This window comes from Delphinus delphis, chromosome 11 (genome assembly GCF_949987515.2).
Source record: "Delphinus delphis chromosome 11, mDelDel1.2, whole genome shotgun sequence".
Taxonomy (NCBI): domain Eukaryota; kingdom Metazoa; phylum Chordata; class Mammalia; order Artiodactyla; family Delphinidae; genus Delphinus; species Delphinus delphis.
The window spans coordinates 79728705-79751274 of NC_082693.1; the positions used below are offsets into that span (position 1 = coordinate 79728705).

General features: G+C 39.2%; 2 protein-coding genes across 3 annotated transcripts in view; one reads left to right on the top strand and one right to left on the bottom strand.

The window, feature by feature from the left end:
- Positions 1 to 3433: 3433 nt before the first annotated feature.
- IKBIP (IKBKB interacting protein) lies at positions 3434 to 22377 on the bottom strand. 2 transcript variants are annotated; one of them, XM_060025434.1, is made up of 3 exons: positions 21946 to 22377; positions 15775 to 15892; positions 3434 to 4525 (listed from the first exon to the last, which is right to left on the bottom strand). In XM_060025434.1, the coding sequence occupies exons 1-3, from the start codon at positions 22119 to 22121 to the stop codon at positions 3770 to 3772; spliced, it is 1050 nt and encodes a 349-aa protein (XP_059881417.1). In that variant the 5' UTR covers positions 22122 to 22377; the 3' UTR covers positions 3434 to 3769. The 2 variants fall into 2 exon arrangements, with proteins under 2 accessions (XP_059881417.1, XP_059881416.1); XM_060025433.1 differs by lacking the exon at positions 3434 to 4525 and adding an exon at positions 8891 to 11402.
- The window catches only part of APAF1 (apoptotic peptidase activating factor 1), a 91356-nt gene continuing 90550 nt past the window's right edge, over positions 21765 to 22570 (top strand). Inside the window, exon 1 of the mRNA XM_060025431.1 lies at positions 21765 to 21841. The gene's annotated coding sequence lies outside the window, so the exon portion shown is untranslated. The remainder of the gene's footprint in view (positions 21842 to 22570) is intronic.

Below are 22570 nucleotides of genomic sequence, written 5' to 3' on the forward strand. Positions count from 1 at the left end.
AATAAAATTGTGAGGGAGACTTCAAATGCTACAGCATTTCAGGAAAGAGAAAATAATATGGAGTCATAGAAGCAGGGAGAAAGTTTCTTGGGGCTCAACTTAGAACTATGTGAACCAATTTTTTATTTATTTTTTTTGCATTACGCGGGCCTCTCACTGTTGTGGCCTCTCCCGTTGCAGAGCACAGGCTCTGGACGCACAGGCCCAGCGGCCATGGCTCATGGGCCTAGCCGCTCCGTGGCATGTGGGATCTTCCCGGACCGGGGCACAAACCCGTGTCCCCTGCATCGGCAGGTGGACCCTCAACCACTGCGCCACCAGGGAAGCCCTATGTGAATCAATTTTAATGCTAACTCTTTAATGGCAAAAAGCCCAAGTCTTAGGGATGAGCCATTCTGGTGTAAGAATTCATGAACTTGAGACTCATCCTAGAAGCGGCCAAGATGGTGGAGTAGGAAGGCCCTGAGCTCTCCTCCTCCCACAGACATACAAAAGTTACAACTATCTAAAGCGCAATTATTGATGAGAACCACCTGAAGGCTAGCAGAAAAGATATTCTACAACTGAAGATATAAAGAAGGAAGCACAATGATACAATTAGGAGGGTCAGAGATGAGGTATACTAAAGACCCATACTCCAGGGTAGGTGACCCACAAGTGGGAGGATAATTACAACTGCAGAGTTTCTCCCCCGAAAGTGAGAGGTCTGAGCTCCACTTCCTGCTCCCCAGACCCAGGGGTCCTGCTCTGAGGAGACAAGCCCCCAGAACATTTGGCTTTGAAGGCCAGTAGGGCTTACTTTTGGGAAACTCGGAGGGTTGAGAGATATAGACTCCACTCTTAGAGTACACACAAAATCTCATATGTTCCAAGACCCAGTGCAGAAGCAGTAGTTTTAAAGGAGCCTGGGTCAGACCCACTGGCTGATCTTGGAGAGCCTCCTGGAGAGGCAGGAGGCAATTGAGACTCACTCTGGCGATGTAGACACCGGCAGCAGCCATTTTGGGGAGCTCCCCCACGAGAACACTGGTGCTGCCAAGTGTCATTTTGGAATCCTCCTTCTAGCTTATAGGGTCTGGACCCGGCCCTGTCTGCCAGCTGCTAGGGACCAGAACTGGGACACTGCAAGCCACACAGCTAGCTAGGTGGGGACACAACAGGCCAGCTTCCCTGGGATTCAGCTGCCCTGGAACCCAGCCTTGCCCACCAGAGAGCCCAGGATTTGTCTCCAACCCGTGTCCACCAGTGGGCCAGCACTGGCCCCGGGAACTGGCCTCACCCAATAGGAGGTGGTCACCAGCCCCAGGACCCCATGGGTGCTGGCTCTACCCACCTGTGGGTTGACACCAACTCTGGAACACCTAGGGCACTGCCACCAGAGACCCTGGGACCTGGCTCTGCCCATCAGCAATTCCACTCCTGGGTGTTTAACCAAAGAAAATAAAAACACTAATTTGAAAAAATACATACACCCCCTATGTTCATTACAGCGTTATTCACAATTGCCAACATATAGAAGCAACCTAAGTGCCCATCAATAGATGAAAGGATAAAGAAGATGGGGTAGATATGGGGTATACCATATATCACAATGGGATATATATCACATATCACAGTGAGGTATATATCACAATGGAATATTAGTCATGAAAAGGAATGAAATCTTGCCATTTGTGACAATATGGATGGACGTAGAGTGTATTATACCAAGTGAAATAGACAGAGAAAGACAAAAATACTGTATGATTTCACTTATATGTGGAATCTAAAAAACAAAACAAATGAACATAACGAAACAGAAACCGACTCGGAGATAGAGAACAAACAGGTGGTTGCCAGAGCGGAGGGGGGTGGGAGGGGAGAGAAATAGGTGGGGAGATTAAGAGGTACAAACTTCCAGTTACAAAATAAATGAGTCATGGGGATGAAATGTAGTGTGGGGAATAGAGTTAATAATTATGTAATATATTTTCATGGTGACAGAAGCAACTAGACTTACCATGGTGATCATTCATTTTGAAATGTATAAAAATATCAAATCAGTGAAAATTCCCTGGCGGTCCAGTGGTAAGGACTCCACGATTTCACTGCCGAGTGCCTGGGTTCAGTCCCTGGTCGGGGAACTATCCTGCAAGCCACTTGGTGTGACAAAAAAAAAATCAAATCACTGTGTTGTGTACCTGAAACTAATGTAGTGTTGTAGTGTTGCAGGTCAGTTATACTTCAAAAACAGACAAACAAATTCATAGAAAAAGAGATCAGATTTGTGGTTATCAGAGGTGGGGGGTGGGGGAGAGGGATTGGATTAGGTAGTCAAAAGGTACAAATTTACAAGATAAAGAAATACTAGGGATATAATGTACAACATGATAAATATAATTAACACTGGTGTATGTTTTATATGAAGGTTAAGAGTAAATCCTAAAAAAAAAAAAGAGTAAATCCTGAGTTCTCATCACAAAGAAAAATATGTATTTTCTATTTCTTTCATTTTTTATCTATAGGAGATGATGGATGTTCACTAAACTTATTGTGATAATCACTGCATGATGTATGTAAGTCAAATTATGATGTTGCACACCTTAAACTTCTACAGTGCTGTATGTCGATTACATCTCAGTAAAACCGGAAGAAAAAAATTCATAAACTCTTCTTTTTGAGGTAACTAGTTCTATGCACCTGGATACTGTTGATGCTAGGCATTTGAAACTAGGGCTAATGTTTGTCGGTGGGTTTTTTTTTAGATTATTATATTGTACTTTTTAAATGACTTTATTGAGGAATAATTGATGTACAATAAACTGCACATATTTAGAGAGTACAATTTGATGAGTTTGACACAAGTCTATACCCGTGAAACCATCAAGACAATCAACATAATAAACATCCTTCACCTCTCAAGATTTCTTTGTGCTTCTTTAAAAGTTATACTTCCCAGGCAACCACTGATTCATTTTCTGCCCCTACATATGAGATTGGATTTTCTAGAATTTTATATAAGTGGAATTGCTAATGTGATGCTGTTTTAAATGTTAGAACTTCTTTGCTTTGGCTGCTTCTGGTCACATCAACACCACACATGAGTTGTGCTGCTTTGGGGCAGCGTCCATCTGAGGCTTGGCAAGCCCCCTGCAATCTGTGCTGCCCCCCACCCCGCAAGCCCTGCTCTAGATGCCACTTCCCTACCTCATTTTAGGTGACCTTTCCCTGTTTCCTAAAGCCATAAAGGACCCAGGAATTCTTACATGATTCTTTTCCTGCAGCTCCCTGGTTGTGACCTTTCTAGTTTCTCTTACTCTAAATGGATAATATATGTTACAGCCCTGATCCTGATGGGCAGTTCTTCAGCTGGGCCCCAACCACACGTACTATGCTCCTTGGCAGTTAGTGAGGGCAAGTGGGGATTCAGATCCTGCCCCATCTAGATTTCCCAGCGCTAGACTGGCAGACCCTGAGTGTGTATGTGTGTGTGCATGTGCGCGTGTGCGTGCGAACATATGCATGTATATGTAAGGGGGATGCATAAGGTTCTTACTATATAAAGTTGCAAACATGTTTTATATAAAGTTTTAAATACATTTGAGCATATTTATTTTGGAAAATCCAGTGCTCAGTCCTTCAAAAACTTTTATTTTTACTGTACAAAATAGAATCAAATACAAAATAGTATTTACTCCAAAATTTCATTATTTCTGACTTGTCAGTCTTTTTATAACATGACAGAGGTCCCATTAAAAAGTTTCTTCAGTCTAATCTAAGTAATTTCAAGCTAATCCATATCTGAAATGTGTTTTATTTCATCTTTCATATCCTTAATCTCAGCTCGGACTATTGTTAAGTTAGATATTTTCTCTTTTAAGAAAGCAATTTCTTTCTCTCTTTGTAGTAAGTCAGTAACCAATCTCCCAATGCGTACTGTTAAATCATTTACCAAGGGTTCCAAGCGGGAAAAGTCCTTCTTTAGATTATACACCTTTGGTTTTAGATCATTTGCAAAAGTCACTGTCTTCAGAACTTTAGCTCTGTCACTTTCTAAGCTTAAAAATCTATCTGTGTGCTTGCTGAAATCACTCTGTAGCTCAGAAAGTATCTTCTTAACAGAGTTAATTCTTTGTGAATTGTCAGATGCTGTCTTTCGGAGCATTGTTGTTCGGTCAATGCTACTTGAAAGAAGATCACCTATGTTTTTTACTGTATGTTTTTCTACTTTTTCTATTTTATTTTCTAGTTCTTGAACAGAATCTGTCAATGATGTTACATCAGTTACTACACCTGAAATACGTCGCATATCTGTTTTTACAGTTGTAATCTTGAGACTGACATCTTTTGCCATGGAAGTTGTACTTTGGTCTACTTTTGTAACATCTTCAGAAACAGTGGTCAAATTGTTGTTCAATATATCCTGCTTTTCAGTTATTCTGTTGGACCAAGTTTTCACTTCATAAATCTCCTCCTGTAGACGCTTTAGATGAGTAATTATTTGAAAAGACTTCAATTGTTCTATGATAGCTTCAGACTTCTGACACTGTAAGAAAATATAGTACCAGAATAATTAAATTGAGTAAAAGCTTAACATTTAAAATTCAACTTAAATTTTAGGTGTTATTTTAAACTATAAAGTTACTGCTCTTCTGGAAAGCATTTGGTAAAAGATGCATCAAGTGTATTGCTAATGAATAGGAAGGGAAACATTGAGGAAATTTCATGTGACTGCAAATGGCATTTTCCAGTTATTTTGGCACCACCAGTCCTCTGCATGGTGACAAAATGAGCTAAATGAGGGGAAATGATGTACCTTCTGTTGCTGGAGAAGGGAGGAGGAAGCCCCCTCTAGATGAGTTTCGCTAAATTTGGGGGGGTCAAACAAGACAACATGACTTCTGAAATGCAAGTTTGTTTGTAGGTACAAGTGCTAGAATGAAGGAACTTTATTGTCCTATTACTTTTATGAATACTTTCCTGGGGTATTGAACTAATTCCATTCAATTAGTAATCCTTAAGTTCCTAGTGTGTTGTCAGGCATGTGAAGTCTGAGGAACATAAAGATGAGTACAGCTTCGGTTGTGGCTTCAACTCAGTTCAGTAGTTTAATAGAGATGATAGATATGTAAAAACCAAAACAACAAACAAAGCACTATCTCCAAGGTTTTAAAATTCCAAGATTCCAAATACAAGTGATTCTCAACTTTTGGATGTTTCAATGCCATCCTCCTTCCCCAGCATCCATTGAATACTGATGTCTCTAAATTGTTTTGATTTAACTTGGACAAATCAGCTGATGAACATTTTGAGCCACACAACTGCCTGGCAACATTTCAAGTTGTTATTTTTGTTGTGTGCATGTGTATGTGTGTTTATATAGCAGTTTTGGGGAAATTGAGTTATTTTATTGTATTTTTAATATTTGAATTTTTATTGCATTGTACCATCAGTTAATAAAGTTAAGAGGGAAAGGGGAATATTAAAGTGTTGATTATAGTGATAAGATGGGTAAGTATCATAAACAATACAAAATTGAAAATTAAAACATACATGCATGAGGTCTATCCATGTTGTCACAAATGGCAGGATATCCTTTCTCAAGGCTGAATATATCAATGTATCACAGTATCATGTTGTACACTTTAAATTTACACAATGTTATATGTCAAATTTATTTAATTAAAAAAAATAAAACATGGGCTTCCCTGGTGGCGCAGTGGTTGAGAGTCCGCCTGCCGATGCAGGAGACGCAGGTTCGTGCCCCGGTCTGGGAAGATCCCACATGCCGCGGAGCGGCTGGGCCCGTGAGCCATGGCCGCTGGGCCTGCGCGTCCGGAGCCTGTGCTCCGCAACGGAAGAGGCCACAACAGTGAGAGGCCCGCATACCGAAAATAAATAAATAAATAAATAAAACACATAGGAATTGTCAGGTTTCAATTAAGTTTCAATCAGAAGATTAACTTAAGCCTGTGCGCTGTATGCTAAACTATGAAGAAAAAAAATTAAAGAACAAATGTAAAATATATTGTCAAAGCCTGTGTTGTAACACAGATATACATTGTGATTACATTGAAAAAAGAAATCCCATTTATAACATGTAAGTCAGTTGTTCCACTTTGCACATTTAACTTTCAGCTTGTTTTCTAGGAAAGCATTGTTTTATTTATTTATTTTTATTTTTTTGCGGTACGCGGGCCTCTCACTGTTGTGGCCTCTCCCGTTGCGGAGCACAGGTCCCGGACGCGCAGGCTCAGCTGCCATGGCTCACGGGCCCAGCCGCTCCGCGGCACGTGGGATCCTCCCGGACCGGGGCACGAACCCGTGTCCCGCGCATCGGCAGGCGGACTCTCAACCACTGCGTCGCTAGGGAAGCCCGGAAAGCATTGTTTTAAAGTGGAGATTGTCTACAGCTTTCTACTAATAATCAAAAGCATCTTGATTCAACAACGTTTACTGTGCACAAATAGGAAGGAAATCAAGCAGTGAGTGCAAAACCTTAAATTTTATTTTTTAGGGGAAAGTTTTGCAATAAATTTTATTTGCTGAAAGATTTTCAAAGGTGAAAGGAGAGGGCTTACTTTCATCTATTTCATTACTAGGTTATCATTTATTAATGTATCTAATCTGGTAGAGTTGAGATAGCTTAACAGCATTAAACAAGACATCTCAGAAAGGGCTAAATTTATTCTTAGAAGTATAAGATCATTAAGAAACTGTTAGTAAGCCTCTTTGTCACACTTGGTAGGCTATAAAAGCAATTTATTACTAACTTCTATTAGTCTTCACTAAAATAGAAACTCAATACAGTATAGGAATAGCCTAGAAATTGTTTCACTGAATTATGTTTAAAGATTACATAATGGCTTGTTTAAGCTATTTGCTTAAGATGAACAGAAGAGTTGGAGTCTATTGGTAGCTTGAAAGATTCACCCAGTAATTTGAATACTTACTAATATTCCTGTTCCTATCATATGAGCAAGGTACTAAGCTAGATGCTGCCCTGCAATGTTAAATGTTGTCTGGATCTACAAGCAGAACAACGTGAGTCAAGGGAATGATTTGTGGGTCCAATCAGCCTTCCAGAAACTTTGCTAAAGGATCTTTGGACTGTACTAAGGGACCTGGAAATTTTTTTGATCTCTAAAGTTTAAAACCACTTAAAGCCAGGAGAGATTTTAGAAATTATTTGGTACAATTCCTTCATTTTACAAATTAAAAAACTGAGCCCCAAAATAAAGTGCCCAAGAACACAGAGTCAGTGGCAAAGCCTAGATTAGAAGATTCCAGTCTAGGGTTTTTTTCTCCTCCACTGCTTTCTCACTCTTCCCTAAACATTTATTGATTCTTTCTTATGCCCAAGGCCCAAATAATTTTAGGTCACAGTTACAACCTTTGAGGGACTTATAGTCTAGTTTAATGGCAACATAGTAGTGGGCGCATTTGACTGGATTATAGCTTTCTGAATTCTCAAGATAGTTCTACTGACAGCTGATTTCTTGTGATTTTTTTTTTTTCCCTCCCTGGTTGAACAGCAGCAGGTTGCACTGTATAGTGGGAGGTCAGTGGCCTCTGGAATTGGACAGACTCAGCAGTGTGATTGTAAGATTCCTAATCTTGCTGAACCTCAATTTCCTCATTTGTAAAAGGGGTCTCATAGCTAGCAAAGCTGTGGTGAGAATCTGTGATAACAGATAACATGCAAAGTGCCTAGCACAATGACTGGGACAGGGTAGATACATTCTCAATACATGGAGCTGTTAGGATGATGACGAATGTAGGCCTCCTAGCAGTGTGACACATAATAGGCTCCAAAATGTCGGTTCTATCCTTCCCTGCTCTGTAAAGCTGGGATGGAGCATTTTGATTTGTGTTAAATTAGTAGTTCATAGCTGAAGCGACACAGATACTGGGTGAATTTGCAGAGCTTTTGCCAACTGTGCAAATATGAGGTAAATCTACAGAGAAATGCATTAAAAATTATGTTTGGTGAATATGACATCATGTTAATCTTTGGCCAAGATTATAGATTCACACAAAGACCTACAATTAGATTAAAATTAAAATAATGCCATTGGAGATTCCCTGGCGGTCCAGTGGTTAGGACTTCACGCTTTCACTGCCAAGGGTGTGGGTTCAATCCCTGGTCTGGGAACTAAGATTCTGCAAGCCGCATGGTGCAGCCAAAAAAAAAAAAAAAAAAAAAAAAAAAGCCATTAACTTTGTATCTTACAAATTTACTTTTCTATCAATCCATACAGGCTAATAAATCAACATTTTTCATTATAAAATATAAAAATACACTTAGTCAACAGCTTCTCATCTTTAGGCAAAATTTAAGGAAATATTACTACAAATATACTTTTCAACTTTACATTGGAGGGTTAAGAAAATTAGGTGTTTGTTTTGTAAAAGTGATTTATATGGCTAATTAAAAAAATGGACACTACTCTCTATCAGAAACTTAATGTAAAATTTATTATTAATTACAAAGATACAAAAATGTGTCTTAGGATATGGTAATCTTCCTTAAAGGGAAAACTAACAATGTAATTTAATATTTGATACACAGGAAGGTTTTTGAAATTTCAAGTATCTTTGTTAAATAAATGAATATAAGAAACAGAGGAAGACAAACTAGGTACATCTAAATCTCTCTAGTGACAATTTTTTATAGGAAAACCCCTGAATAAAGGAATATATACATGTGTATATACATGTACACAATATTTTCTCATGAAATACTTGTAGAAGGGCAGTTTTTGTTTCCCTTGTAATTGTCACTATAGAGCACAGTGGCCACCTTATTTCCATTTATTTTCTGTAACCATTACTATGGTACATACCGTAGTTAATAATAATGATGTGTCAAATCTGGTGACACACCAATAAATAAATAAATAAATAAATAAGAGTAAAGAGTACAAGAGATCACATATGCCCTGGCAGGATGGAGGTTGAAACGACAAAGTTCCAGTTAACTTTATAATCTATTTTATTAGCATGCAAATAAAAGCAAACATATACAATTTTGTTAGTACACACAGACAAGAACTTAGATATTCAGAAGTCAAGAAATTTAATGTTAATATTCTAGAAATTAATGCTGTGCCTATGACCCACGGCTGTCTACCATAGGCCTTCCTAACCCCAAAGCAGAACTCATTTGGGATTTTTCAAAAAATGTACAGATTTACATGATAAAACCACCTGACCACAACTATCTTTTGTAACTGACTTCTTTCAAGTTCTTTGTGTTTAATTCCACTGAAATTGCATTATAAAACTGGGACTATAGTTGGTTATTGGCAAGAAGATTAGAACAGTACTTTCAAATGCAGTTAACTCAGTTTTTTCAACACCAACCTTGGACACCCTTGATACATCAGTTTACCAATAAAAGTGTTATGCGCTTCCCCAAACTTGCACATTTCCGATTATCATTATTGCAAAAATCTGTCTAGACCTCCCCTTAATTTCATCTCAATATGTCCATGTCTTATTCTTTGTGACTCTATTTTATAATTTTGTGTAAAATAAAATCACTATGTAAAACAAATTTGGTTGGGTAATTAGTTTGGGGACTCTAAAATAATGACATATTTTAGTTACCATAATTATCACATCATATCTCATTATGCTGCTTTTTCTTCTTTAAAATAGGCCACAGGCTTATTAGTGTATTTTTATTGTAAGTAGAAAATTTATCTAGAGATCATGTACCTAGCAAACACAAGAGTCTGTAACACAGTTAGAACCTTAAAAAAAAACAAAGCAAAAAACGCCCAGGTATACAAAGATATTCCCAAAGTCCATACTTCACAGGATGCACACTTAATTCATACGGAAAACTTTCAAAAAGAACACATTTACTCTTTAAAAAAATTTCTTACAAGTATCTATAACAGTTTAGAACCTTAACAAAAAGTAAAAATGTTTCCCAGTCTCCATAGTTTTCAAAAAGTGCATATTAATTCATAGCAAAGCATTCCAGGCTCTCCCTCAGGCATGTTATCTTTTATTTTAGACAAAATTCCTATAAACTTGGTTGTCTGGATTCTTAGCCTGCAGTAAATTGCGAAGGAAATGAAAAACTGGCTGAGGTGAAAACATTACTGATCAACCTGACAGTAAGATCAGGTCAGTGGGTCACTTTTTCAGGTGACAGAAAAGGTATAAGAAATAGACAGAAGGTTTGAAAAATAGCAAACTGGGGTTGAGTGAGGAGGTAAACACCCCTCAATAGCTCCTAGGGACATTAATATATTTGGGTCCAATATGACAGATGAAATTCACAATAATGTCCATTAATTATTAGAAAAACATTTAAAAATATTAAGTATATTGCTTCAAAAAAGTAGAGAAATATATATTTTAGAAATGTTTCTATTTAAAATGGTGAAAATGAAATAAGTTTTATTGCTTAAAAAGATAAGCTTTGACTCTCTGGATAACACATTTGTGTGGACACCTCACTTATTTTCCAATAATGTAGGGTAAAGTGAGGCATATCAAAATAACTCAAAAGCATGGAACTAATCAGGTTATGTATAATAATGTGGTTCATCAGGATAAATGTAGTGCATTCAAAAATCACTATCAATTCCTTTATTTTCTAGATTATATTCTTCTGGAGTCCCCTTTTCTCTTGTACTTGAATATACTATAAAATCATGAACTTTTCCTTTTAGAACATCCAGTTCATTCTGCATCTTTAATATGCTATTATCATACTGAATTCCTTCAAGGGTTTTCTGCATCTCCATTATTTCAGATACTGCTTTCAGCATATCATCTTCCATATTAAACATCTGAAGAGTCAAGTCTTCCATCTTCTTTTCTGTCCCTATCAGATCCTGAGAGACTCTGAGAACAGAGCGAATAGCACTTTCAATTGTTGGCAAATGTGTCTTGCATTCTTCAGCTTTGGGTTCGTAGCTGGAAAGTTTATTAGTCAGGTCTTCATCTCTGGCAAAGAGAGCATGCTGTTCCTCCTCTAACTTTTCAAGTGCTTCTGTGTCGGAGCCAAGCTGCTCTTCTACTCGCAGAAGATCCTCTTCTTCTTGTCTTTTTATAGTTCTAATATTTCTTAGTGTGCTATCTTCCAAATCTTTTAGCCTTTCAGTGAGCAATTTTATTTCTTGTTCAGCTGAGTTAATTTGGACAGTAACTTGAGAATGTATATGTTTTGATTCTGATTTGAAAATGTCTGTATTAACATTCATTTCTTCTAGGCTTCTCTTCCAGAAATCTGTAACGTTCTGGAATTTCTCATTAAGGCTTTGCATCTTTTGAGTGAGCATCTCTTCACTATTCTGAATGTCATGCATGATACTTTGGAGGCTGGATACTTCCTGCTCAAACTGGGTCACCAAAGACATGGACGATGTAGCTTCCTGCAGGATACTTTCAGTAGCTGCAAGCTGCATTTATAACACAAAACAATTCCCAAGGCTACTTAATAACTTTTATATTAGGGAAACATACTTTAACAATCACTTGCCAAGTTCAAATTCTGAAGATGTCTAAAATATCCAAATACATAAGAATCATACAGACAAAAACAATTGTTACATATTTAAGCTGTTAAAAATATGTTTTAAACACATTTAATAGATTAGCACTATGGTAGAAAAATATGGTTGTCCCTCATCCCTAGGTATCCACCTGTGAGGCACTGGTATTCCTGTGGATACCAAAATCCATGGGTGCTCAAGTCCCTCATGTAATATTTGGATGGGGGACCCACAGATACAGAGGGCCAACTGTATACACCTGAACTTATAATCCTAAATATTTGTGCATTTTCATGGAGGGATATTCAAAAGAAAAATAATGTTAAAGAAGCCTGAAGTATATCACATTTCCTTCTTTTTTTATTCCAATGGAAAGCAACTTGGTTGTCATTTTAATAGTTATTTGGCTTTTTAGAAACTGACTTAGTTATAAAATTTGTTAACTTTCCTAAGTTCTATGATTCTGGAAGACTTTCTGCCTGAAAAAAAAATTTGTTGACTGACCTCTTGCAGAAAAGGTACCAGAATCAGATCTTATAACTATCACAAAGGCAAAAAGTGAATAAAAAATCAGTTTACAGAGACAACTGATGTCAAACAGTAAAGTGTTCTAAGTATCTATAAATTATGGTAAGCTCCTAGCATCTCCTAAGTCTAGAATATAGAAGGACCAGGGTGTGGACCTCTTTCTTAGCCTATACTCACACAAAGATAACAGCCTTAGAGACTATAGGAAGGCCTAGAAATGATCGTTAATTTATCAAATGTTTGCAGCATTATGTTGAAGACATAATACTGTACAAGACACAGTTCTGCCCTTAAGCAGCTTAGTTTACTTGGGGAGAAAGCGAAGTCTACATGCGCTGTGACAGGGAAAGCTATGGAAGCACTTACATAGGGCATCCAAACCGAACTTCGATGATCAAGGAAAATACTATAGAAATATTATCTAACAGCTGCTTCTAGTTACTTCCTCTAAATCATCCTACACACTACAGCCAGATTTGAAGTTTTAAAAACTGCTATGTACACCATGGTAGAACATTAAAAACCCCTTAACGTTTCCTAACACTTCTAGGAGGAAGTCCCAAATTCCATAACTTCTCTATATGTTAGCCTTCCTTCTTTGTCTAGCTAAGTTCTGTCCTTCCTTCAAGGCTCAGACCAGGTCTCAGGTTTTCAGTGCAGCATTCTTCCATGACCCTAGCCATGAGAGCCTGAACTCCTGTAGAATCTATCATATTACATATTTGCCACTTATTTGGCATTTAGCGCATATAATTCAAGAATTCTTGAGTGTTCGCTCTGTGCCAGACCTTGTGCTAGACACTGGATATAAAAACAAAGATACAGTATAGTCCCTATACTGATGAATTAGCCAGGAGAAGCTATGAGAGCTTCTAAATTCCTTAGGGGAAGAGACCATGTTTTATGCCTTTTTGTAGTCCCCGTATCTCAGGGTATAAAGAACATGTTTCTTGATATTTAGGAAGAAGAATGGCCAGAAGCCTCCTGGGTCCACCCCAATCAGGACCTGAAGCAGTTCCAGGTGATAGCTGGGAACAATGCATAACAGTATCACTCTGAAACCTTGTTTAAAAATTATTTTTAATGTATACATGTAGCTATAATACAATCTCCTTTAAAAACACCAACTATGAGAAATACTTGTACATTGGTAATAGTGTTATGTTTAGTTGTCTTATTAGCAGCATCTTGCAGAGACAAGCTTATCTTAGTCCAAGGTAATTCCTTGTTTAGGCTGTTCACCAGAGCATCACTATAACCTGGAGGCAGTATAACCCAGGAGACTCCAATTATAAGATCAACTTTTCAGGATAACAAAGGTCTCAAGACTTAATCTGCAAACAATAAGTGACTAGCACACCACAATAGCTAGCATTTATGGGCTGCCATTATAGTCTAATAGTTTTTCATTTTTTACAAAAGTTAATATCTTAAATTTATTACTGCTTGGAAGTTTTCAAAGAGCTTGCATATATATTGTATCTCATCTGATCCTTACACAAATCTTGATATTCTCATTTAATAAATGATGAAATAGAGGCCAAGAGAAGTTAAAGTGATTTTTCCAAAGTCACACAGTTATGATGAGAGCCCATGTCTAGTTGTTTTCCCCTCCTACTGCATTAAGCTGGCCTTTAGGGCCAGCTTTGTAAAGAGTCAGCTATTGTTAAACTACTCCTAGGGCAGACTGGGAGAGAACGAACTATGTGAAGACAATATTTCTTGGATCCTAGGATGATATTTTAAATACCTGCTTCAAAGGCATTTATTTATTTACTTTTAATTGAAGTATAGTTGATTAACAATCTTATATTAGTTTCAAGTGTACAACATAGATTTACAGATTATACTCCATTTAAAGTTATTGCAAACAAATGGCTATATTTGCCTGTGCCATAAAATACATCCTTGTTGCTTACAAAAGCATTTTTGTAATCTACATGAGTTTTATTAAAAACATTGCCCATTATAAAATTGGCCACGTAGTGGAAAGTAAGAAAAAAATGAATATTTAAATTTATGCATGGAGAAGCCCTTAGGTTTACATTCTCAGTCTACCAAACTGTAGATTTAATACAAAAAATTTAGGACACGGACTTCCCTGGTGGCACAGTGGTCGAGAATCCACCTGCCAATGCAGGGGACACGGGTTTGAGCCCTGGTCTGGGAAGATCCCACATGCCGCGGAGCAACTAAGCCCGTGAGCCACAACTACTGAGCCTGTGCTCTAGAGCCCGCCAGCCACAACTACTGAGCCCGTGTGCCACAACTACTGAAGCCCACTCGCCTAGAGCCTGAGCTCCGCAACAAGAAGCCACCACAGTGAGAAGCTCGCGCACCACAACGAAGAGTAGCCCCCATTAGCAGCAACTAGAGAAAAGCCTGCGCACAGCAACAAACGCCCAACGCAGCCAAAAATAAATAAATTAAAAAAAACCCCTTAGGGCAGTATTCCACCTTACAGCTGCTTAGGAGTAATTAGATATTAGAAGAGGGAGACTAGAGGGCTACTGGGGAGAGATACTGAGAGTGATAGCCGACAGGCCAGGCTCTAATCTCCTGTAATATTTGACTTCAAATTCTAATCATATGTTAAATCTTTGTCCTCCTTACCGGGTTCCAAGCTTGCAAGGCAGAGATTCACTAAAAGCATTTTAATTGCTGCCAAATTTTTCATTTAAAAAGGAAATCTTTCTTCAAAATATGTTTTCAATAGCATTTAAGTACATGAAGTTTCTATCTCCTGAAATTTTTTCTATCATTACGTTTGCTCTGATTAGAGGGCTTTCGATAACTACAATCAGTTTCCAACCTGAGCCCTAGGTCAAAATACCAACTCTTGCAGCACCTTCCCAGAGGCCTCTAAACTCACCCTCCATGGAATTCACTGGCACGTGTAAGGGATGATTTTAATCCATGACTCTTATCTTTTCGGGGACTACAGGCTTATTCTGTGCATCAGGCTGCAGGGACTTCGGCCGGCCGTCTATTTCATTTCTATTTTTGCAACATCTTTGCTTACCCTGGGGCCAAGCACAAATCCTTTTCTACCTTATCACTGAGTAAAGGCTCAGTGATGAACAAAGGAACAAACAAGCCATGTTTCCCAATGATAGCTTGGTCTCTGGTAGCCAGACAAGGCCCACATGATGACTTATTGGTTGCAGCTGACCTTCTCCTGAGACATGTGGTAGTTAAAAATTTTTTATCTGTCTCACATTTCTAAGAATCACAGTAGTAATGCACTTGTATTTGCAGCTTGAAGAAACACAAAATAGACATGGATTTTAATTTTCATTTGTCTATAAAAATCAATATTTATTTTAGGTTAGTCATTCTTATATGCATATGAATATATATGCTTACCAAGTGGAAATAAAGAAAAAAAACTGATGGATCTTAGTCCAAAAAGTGCTACTCCTATTTTAATTTTATATCTAAAGATCAATAATATTTTCAGTGCCCTAGATACATGATATTTAAATAGAAAATTGAGGTCACGTCAATATGACAATATTGGTCTTTTTAAACAATAACATTTGTCATATATTAGAAAATTCTTGTCCTTTTGAAATGTAAGCTAAGACTAAGTTGGATTAAAGGGAGAATGTGAAGAAGTAGGAAAACCAGTGAGAGTTAAAGTAGTAATGGTCTAAAAGGCAGGGAAAAAGAATTTATCAACTGGGGTAGAAGGGTGGCAATGGGGAAGAAAAACGGTAAAATCTCCCCAAATATGCCAATTAATAATTACCTTTTCTGAAATTAAACTGATTTTACTTTGAAGCCCTTGGAATTCGTTGGTTTCCATTTTCAGTAACTGGTATTGGTTTTCCACCTTTGCAAACTTCTCCGACTGCTGAAATACAAACCTGAAAAAGGGGGAAAAAAAATCAGTACTTCCTAACTCAAACCCATTTAAGTTCGGATGTTAAAGCAGTATTTTATGCCCACTTCTGGTAAGGACAACATAAATTCTGGTATAGGTAGTGGCAGCTTTTATAAGAAGGGAGGAGTGAGTACGCAGTCCAGTGGTTCAATAGCTTCACTGCATATTGGAGTCGCCTGGCAGCTTTACTTTTTAAATTTTTAAAATTTATTTATTTATATTTTTGGCTGCGTTGGGTCTTCGTTGCTTTGCCCGGGCTTTCTCTAGTTGCGGTGAGCGGGGTGTACTCTTTGTTGCGGTGCGCAGGTTTCTCACTGCCGTGGCTTCTCTTGTTGTGGAGCACGGGCTCTAGACGCGCAGGCTTCAGTAGTTGTGGCACACAGGCTCAGTAGTTGTGGCACGCGGGCTCTAGAGCGCAGGCTCAGTAGTTGTGGCGCACGGGCTTAGTTGTTCCGCGGCTTCTGGGATCTTCCTGGATCGGGGCACGAACCCGTGTTCCCTACACTGGCAGGCGGATTCTTAACCACTGCGCCACCAGGGAAACCCTCACCTGGCAGCTTTAAAAAAGTGTAATGCCTGGGTCTTACCACAGAAATTCTGACTTAATTGGTTTGGGATGTGACTTAGATATTGTAAATTTTCAAATCTCCTAGCCAAGATGACAACGGCAAGTTGACACTTTATTGTAAAAATGACTTCCACTGCAAGACAAACATTTAAAGATTCAAAACTCAACGGAGAGGTGATTGAATCAAACTCATAAATATCATTAGGCTAACTGTTGCTTATAAAACTGTCCAAAACTAAAATGGAGTTTTTGCATTTTAAACAAATGTTTACAATGTCAGATGAAATAAATTTCTTTTGATGATGGCTAATGTTTATTCTATGAGATAACAGTGAATTAAGTAAGCCCAGGTTACATAATTAGTACAGACTGACTTCTCCTGTGTGTTAATATGAACTTTTAAACAAAACTTCTCGTTATTAGAAAACACTATTATCCTAATTTCAAAGAAGGATGTGTAGACAATTCTTTTCTGATTGGCTATTTCATTCTTGGCTTTTAGGGACCAGCAGACAGAGATGAAGGAGAAAGACGGTCTAAAGAAATGTCTAATTTCAGGAACTAGTTTTATCATCCATTACTCCAGTGTTAACCTCATGGATTTATCCTATAGATCAGTGTGTTCATTTAGAATAAAATCATTATTATAAGAGGGATTTCTTATGAAGGTTGATCCACAAAAATTAATTACAGGACTTTCTGTTTTATTTAATCTTTTTAATGTTATCTCCACCCTTCTCTTCAAAATTCAAATATTAAGCAAAAGCTTGAAGAAAACTGTATCATATTAGTGACCATCTCTGATGATAATTTGTAGAGTTTTTTTCATGGTTAGCTTCTCACCAAAATAAAAAAATAAAATTCACGGGCTTCCCTGGTGGCACAGTGGTTGAGAGTTCGCCTGCCGATGCAGGGGATGCAGGTTCGTGCCCCAGTCCGGGAGGATCCCACATGCCGCGGAGCAGCTGGGCCCGTGCGCCATGGCTGCTGAGCCTGCGCGCCCGGAGCCTGTGCTCTGCAACGGGAGAGGCCACAGCAGTGACAGGCCCGCGTACCACATAAAAAAAAAAAAAAAAAATAAAATAAAATAAAATTCACTATTTCTATATGTGAATAGTGCATAAAAGAAAAAACAAGTATAAAGTTTACTTAGTGCTAGTAATGAAAATAATCAACAGTGGTCTGTATGATGCTGAGTTAAAATACATTTGTTTTATTTTCACTTACAAGTGCCAGACACTATTCTAAGGGCATTATAAATATTAACTCATTTAACATTAAGGAAGAGAATGATTTTTCTAGAAGCCAAAAATGTACACTAGAGAAGGTGGTTTCAATTGTGAAACATTAATTTTTGAAACTGGCATCCAGATTATGCCCAAGGTGCTTTGTTTCCTTTTTATGAGTCAGAGGCATTTTCTAACAGGAGCAGTTCAAGACCTCCTTACTCCCTATCTTCCTTCGTTTAGATGAGACAACAATTAGGGTCTGCTAAAGGCTACAGCTTCTAGGAGAAGAAAGGATTATAAACAATTCTGGATTAGGGATTTCTATTTCTAGGGTCTTGGCCTCTTTTTGGATTAATATCAAAGGTAGACCGCATATCATACTGGTTGAATGTGAAGCTAGGCAACTTTGGCTCTGCCATTTACTAGCTGTACAAGCACCTTGGGCAAGTTATTTAACTTACCTTTGCTAGTTTCCTCATCTGCAAAGTGGGGATAAAACTACTTAGTTCATAGGGTGTTGCAGAGATTAAACAGGTTCACATTAATAAAGCTCTTAAAGTGCCTTGAACATAAAACGTCAACTATTCCCTTTACGTACCTTGGCCCTTTCTTTTGAATTGCTTTGCACAGCTGCTTTTCCCATCCCTCTGACAAGCCTAGAGTGGTAAAATGGATCAGGGCTCCCTTCTACTTAACACTTGATAGAAGCCCCAGGCCTGTCACACTTTGAACCAGGGTTGGGTTTATAGCAGACAAAGGATGAAGTGAATGGATGAGACCCACTAATAGGAAAAGCAGCATTCTCTTACTCTGTTTTGGGGCCTCTTTTCCCTATCATAGATAAAGATCTTGAAGGTATGGATGTATGAGAAAAGCACCCGGATTAATTGGCCACCTTAGTGTAGGCTTTACAAAGGGAATCTTCCTGACTTCTTCATAATCCATTGCAGTTTACAGAGAACTCATATAGATTCAGGGTCCTGTGGGAATAAACCATGTAGTTCCTTGGAGGCTTGTCTCTGCATAGCTCCTTTAGGAGGCCTAGATGTCAGACAGCTGATGGAGGATTTATATATACAGGATTTTTCTCTGGCTCTGTTTCAACTTAGTAATGAGAAACAGTCAGTATCCATTTAGCTGTATGTTTCATACAGAAACTTCATTTTCAGCATAATACTGAAAGTTCAGGAACACACAGACCATATTCCATTTTTAAAAATCAAGGTAATTAAAGGATAACTGTCTTTCAGATTAAACTCCACTAACAACAAAAGCTGAAAAATGGGGTTAGCCAAGATTTTACTGTATAAACGATTTATAGAGAAAGTTGTATTAGAGAAAAAAAACCCCTGAATTATCTGATGGTTGAAAGAGCTTTTGACTTCTGATACATAATTATCACAAATGCTATGACAAACTTTTATAAAGGCAATTAAAAAATCTGTTGAAATTTCCAGAAGAAACTTAAAAGTTTTACAATGGAACTTCTAGTTGACTAAATTTCTATGTAATAAGCTTTTAAGGTTTTGTCTTGTTTAGTACCTTCATAAATTTTAAAAACTTTTTGAAAGCAGAATGTCTTCAATCTCTTACGTGGAAAATTTCCTTAAAGAGTTTATAAATGACGTATGCAAACCAACACTCAGGCCCTATAGTTCTGGGCAACTGTTATCTCCAACATCTTATTGTCAGGCTGACAGAAGATGATTATCAGGACTTTGTTTAATAGAGAGATGTTCAAGTACCACCCTTTTGTTGCATTATCTCTGTTTATTTTCCAAACAAGGATCCAAACACTAATGGTTTGAAGATACTGAAATAGTGATGCCTTGAAATCAACCTCGGACAGTGCAAGGGTTCAAATCTCTGCCCCAACTTAATCAGACAAAATTAGAGTACTCCTAAGCTGTATTTAGGCACATATATTCGATTTTGCATTTTAACAACCAGAACAATGTCAGTACAATAGCATGCAATAAAGATTTGATAGACCAATCTTTAGGTGCTAATCCTAGTGGTAAAAATGTCAGTGGCTTAGTTATAATTCCAGTGTGCTGAGATGCTAAATGTTTGCATTTTCTTTTTTTTTGCGGGACGCGGGCCTCTGACTGTTGTGGCCTCTCCCGTTGCGGAGCACAGGCTCCGGACACGCAGGCTCAGTGGCCATGGCTCACGGGCCCAGCCGCTCCGCGGCATGTGGGATCTTCCCGGCCCGGGGCACGAACCCGCGCCCCCTACATCGGCAGGCGGACTCTCAACCACTGCGCCACCAGGGAAGCCCAATGTTTGCATTTTATTTAGAAAATTCCCAAATTTACCACGAATACATATGTGCTATTGTGACCAAAGAATTTATACTTCAACTCTTGTCGCAAAAGATTTCACAAGAGCAATTAACAGTCATTTAATAACAATCATTGAATCTGCCCATTTTAGAAATAATCTTTGAGCATTGTTTTATTATTTTGCAAAGACACAGTTCAAATAAAATCTTCCTACTTGAATATAACTTGTTTGTATCTTTACTGCAGGCACTAACAGTAAATTCCTGAGCTGAAGTGTCTGCTTTTCAACAGTTGTTTTCCTTTATAGATTCCTGTTAGTGTGTTTTCCTAGGACACTAACTAAATTATTTAAAAGTTGAGCATTTTCTGATGTAATTTATCTCATATGAATATGAATCTTTGGATGAGAATTAACAAATTCAGTAACTAAAACCAGTTGTATTAGGTTCTAGAAAGAAGCAACATATATATTTTAGCCTACTAAGTTCTAGTACTGAATAACTTTCCCAGCACAAAGTTTTTGATTTACCTGAAGAAGGTCATGCAATATAAGACATAAAAGCAGTTTATTTAAAACAGTAAGTTCTGTACATTTATTCTTTTAAGATCAAAATATTCCATAAACAAATATATTAGTAAAATAACAATTTATTTCTTTTTGGAGAGAATATTTAATAATCAACATTTCACTTTATTGTAACAAATCTTTTATTGACTGATTGACTGAGGATGAGTCATCAGTAAAGTATACTTCAAAATTTACTAGCATCAAAAATGTTCTAGACCTTCCCTGGTGGCGCAGTGGTTAAGAATCCACCTGCCAATGCAGGGGACACACGGGTTCGAGCTCTGGTCCGGCAAGATCCCACATGCCACGGAGCAACTAAGCCCGTGAGCCACAACTCCTGAGCCTGCGCTCTAGAGCCCACGAGCCACAACTGCTGAGCCCGCATGCCGCAACTACTGAAGCCCGTGTGCCTAAAGCCCGTGCTCCACAAGAGAAGCCACGGCAATGAGAAGCCCGCGCACCACAGTGAAGAGTAGCCCCCGCTCACCGCAACTAGAGAAAGCCTGCGCAGTAACAAAGACCCAACGCAGCCAAAAAAAGGAAAAAATGTTCTAGATGAGAGGACATCCAGGGTTGCTTCTAGAATCCAATTATTCTTGAAGATAAATAGCTATCTTCTAAATACTTCAAAAATCAGTGAAAATGGAGGGGAACTCTAAAGAGTCAGTCTTGTTATTAAAACGAAATAGGTTAATCCTAAAGAATATGATTGAGGAAAACAAAATAAGTTGGTTTTAAGGTTATTTCTTAATATTCATCTTTCCTATGACATCAATATATCGCTATCTGCTTGGTTTAAAAACTATAAGTTTTTAGTTTCAGGTGAACAAAAGTGTTATACTAAAACTCAGTCTGTAACTTAGGAACAGACTTATTAACGCATGCACAATAACCAAAATAAGAGCTATCTTCCAAAACTTTATATTATGCACGTTTGTTGCTCTAAGAGCATAATGAATTCTTTTAAGGTTGCAAACGTTGCCACTAGGCATTTATGGGGTGGGGCAAATTTGTCCCAAATGCACAGCGGACAGGAAGTAACGGGTTCTAAAAACGGGAAAGCTTCTGTCCTGTACAGGCACATAATGAAATTTGGCCGAATCTGCATTTCTTAATGGTTGACGTTCCCAAACCTTGGCCTCAGCTCCAGCTGGGCGATCGAGGCACGCCAGCAGTACAAAAATAAATTACGAGAAACGAGCGAAAGTTAAAATAAAGGTTGGGCCGTCCCTTCCTTGGGGTCGATGCTGAGGAACAGAAGTCGCAAGCGTGGCGGCTAGAGGTTAGCGGGACGCCGAGCCGGGCGGGGCCGGGGCAGACGCGGGACCCAGAGAAGAGAGGGCGACCACGGGAGGCCGGACACCCGGGCGGCCTCGGACCACTTACCAGGCCAGGCCCAGGCACGTCCCCAGCGACAGAAGGCTCAAGCCGGTCCGGGGATCCGCCCAGCCCCCGCCTCCACCGCCCCGACCCTCGAGGCTCTTCCCGTCCTCGCTTCGCTTCCCAGGCTCCGCTGGGGCTCCCTTGGGCGCCGACCTCTTCCGGCTCTTCCCCTCAGACATGTCTGGAGGTCCTGAGGATGACAAACCCGGGGCTGCCTCCTCACCCTGGGGTAGCGAGACGTGGCCTCCTCAGCCTCCGCGGGAAGGCTCGGCGGTGACCGCGCCCCGTTTCAGACTTGACACCGCCCAGAAACCAGCCCCCTTCCTCTCCCGGCCATCCTCCCTGCTCCACAGCGTCTCCCAGCCACCCGCTTTCTAGTTCCTCCAGCTGGGGTAAGCGGCAATCCTACTTCCCCAAACTTCTGCGTTAACGCTGCAAAAGCGAGGAAACCCGTCTGCAAGCCGCCGGGACGCGGCGGGCGGGGGGGGGGGGGGGGGGGGGGGGCGGGGCGGGGCGGGGCAGCGCGCGTCGAGCGCGCCGCCGCCTCGGTCCGCCCTTCGTTGGAGCGCGGCGCGCCCCAGTTGGTGCGGCGGAGGCTTTTTTCTGCGCGCGCGGGCACTAGCCGGAG

Excerpts from the sequence above, each read along its gene's own strand:
- IKBIP (XM_060025433.1), bottom strand. The coding sequence starts at position 22,121 with ATGTCTGAGGGGAAGAGCCGGAAGAGGTCGGCGCCCAAGGGAGCCCCA. Across the intron at positions 15,893-21,945 it reads ACGTGCCTGGGCCTGGCCTG|GTTTGTATTTCAGCAGTCGG; the intron begins GTAAGTGGTCCG and ends CCCCTTTTTCAG. Across the intron at positions 11,403-15,774 it reads TCAGTTTAATTTCAGAAAAG|CTTGCAGCTACTGAAAGTAT; the intron begins GTAATTATTAAT and ends TTATAAATGCAG.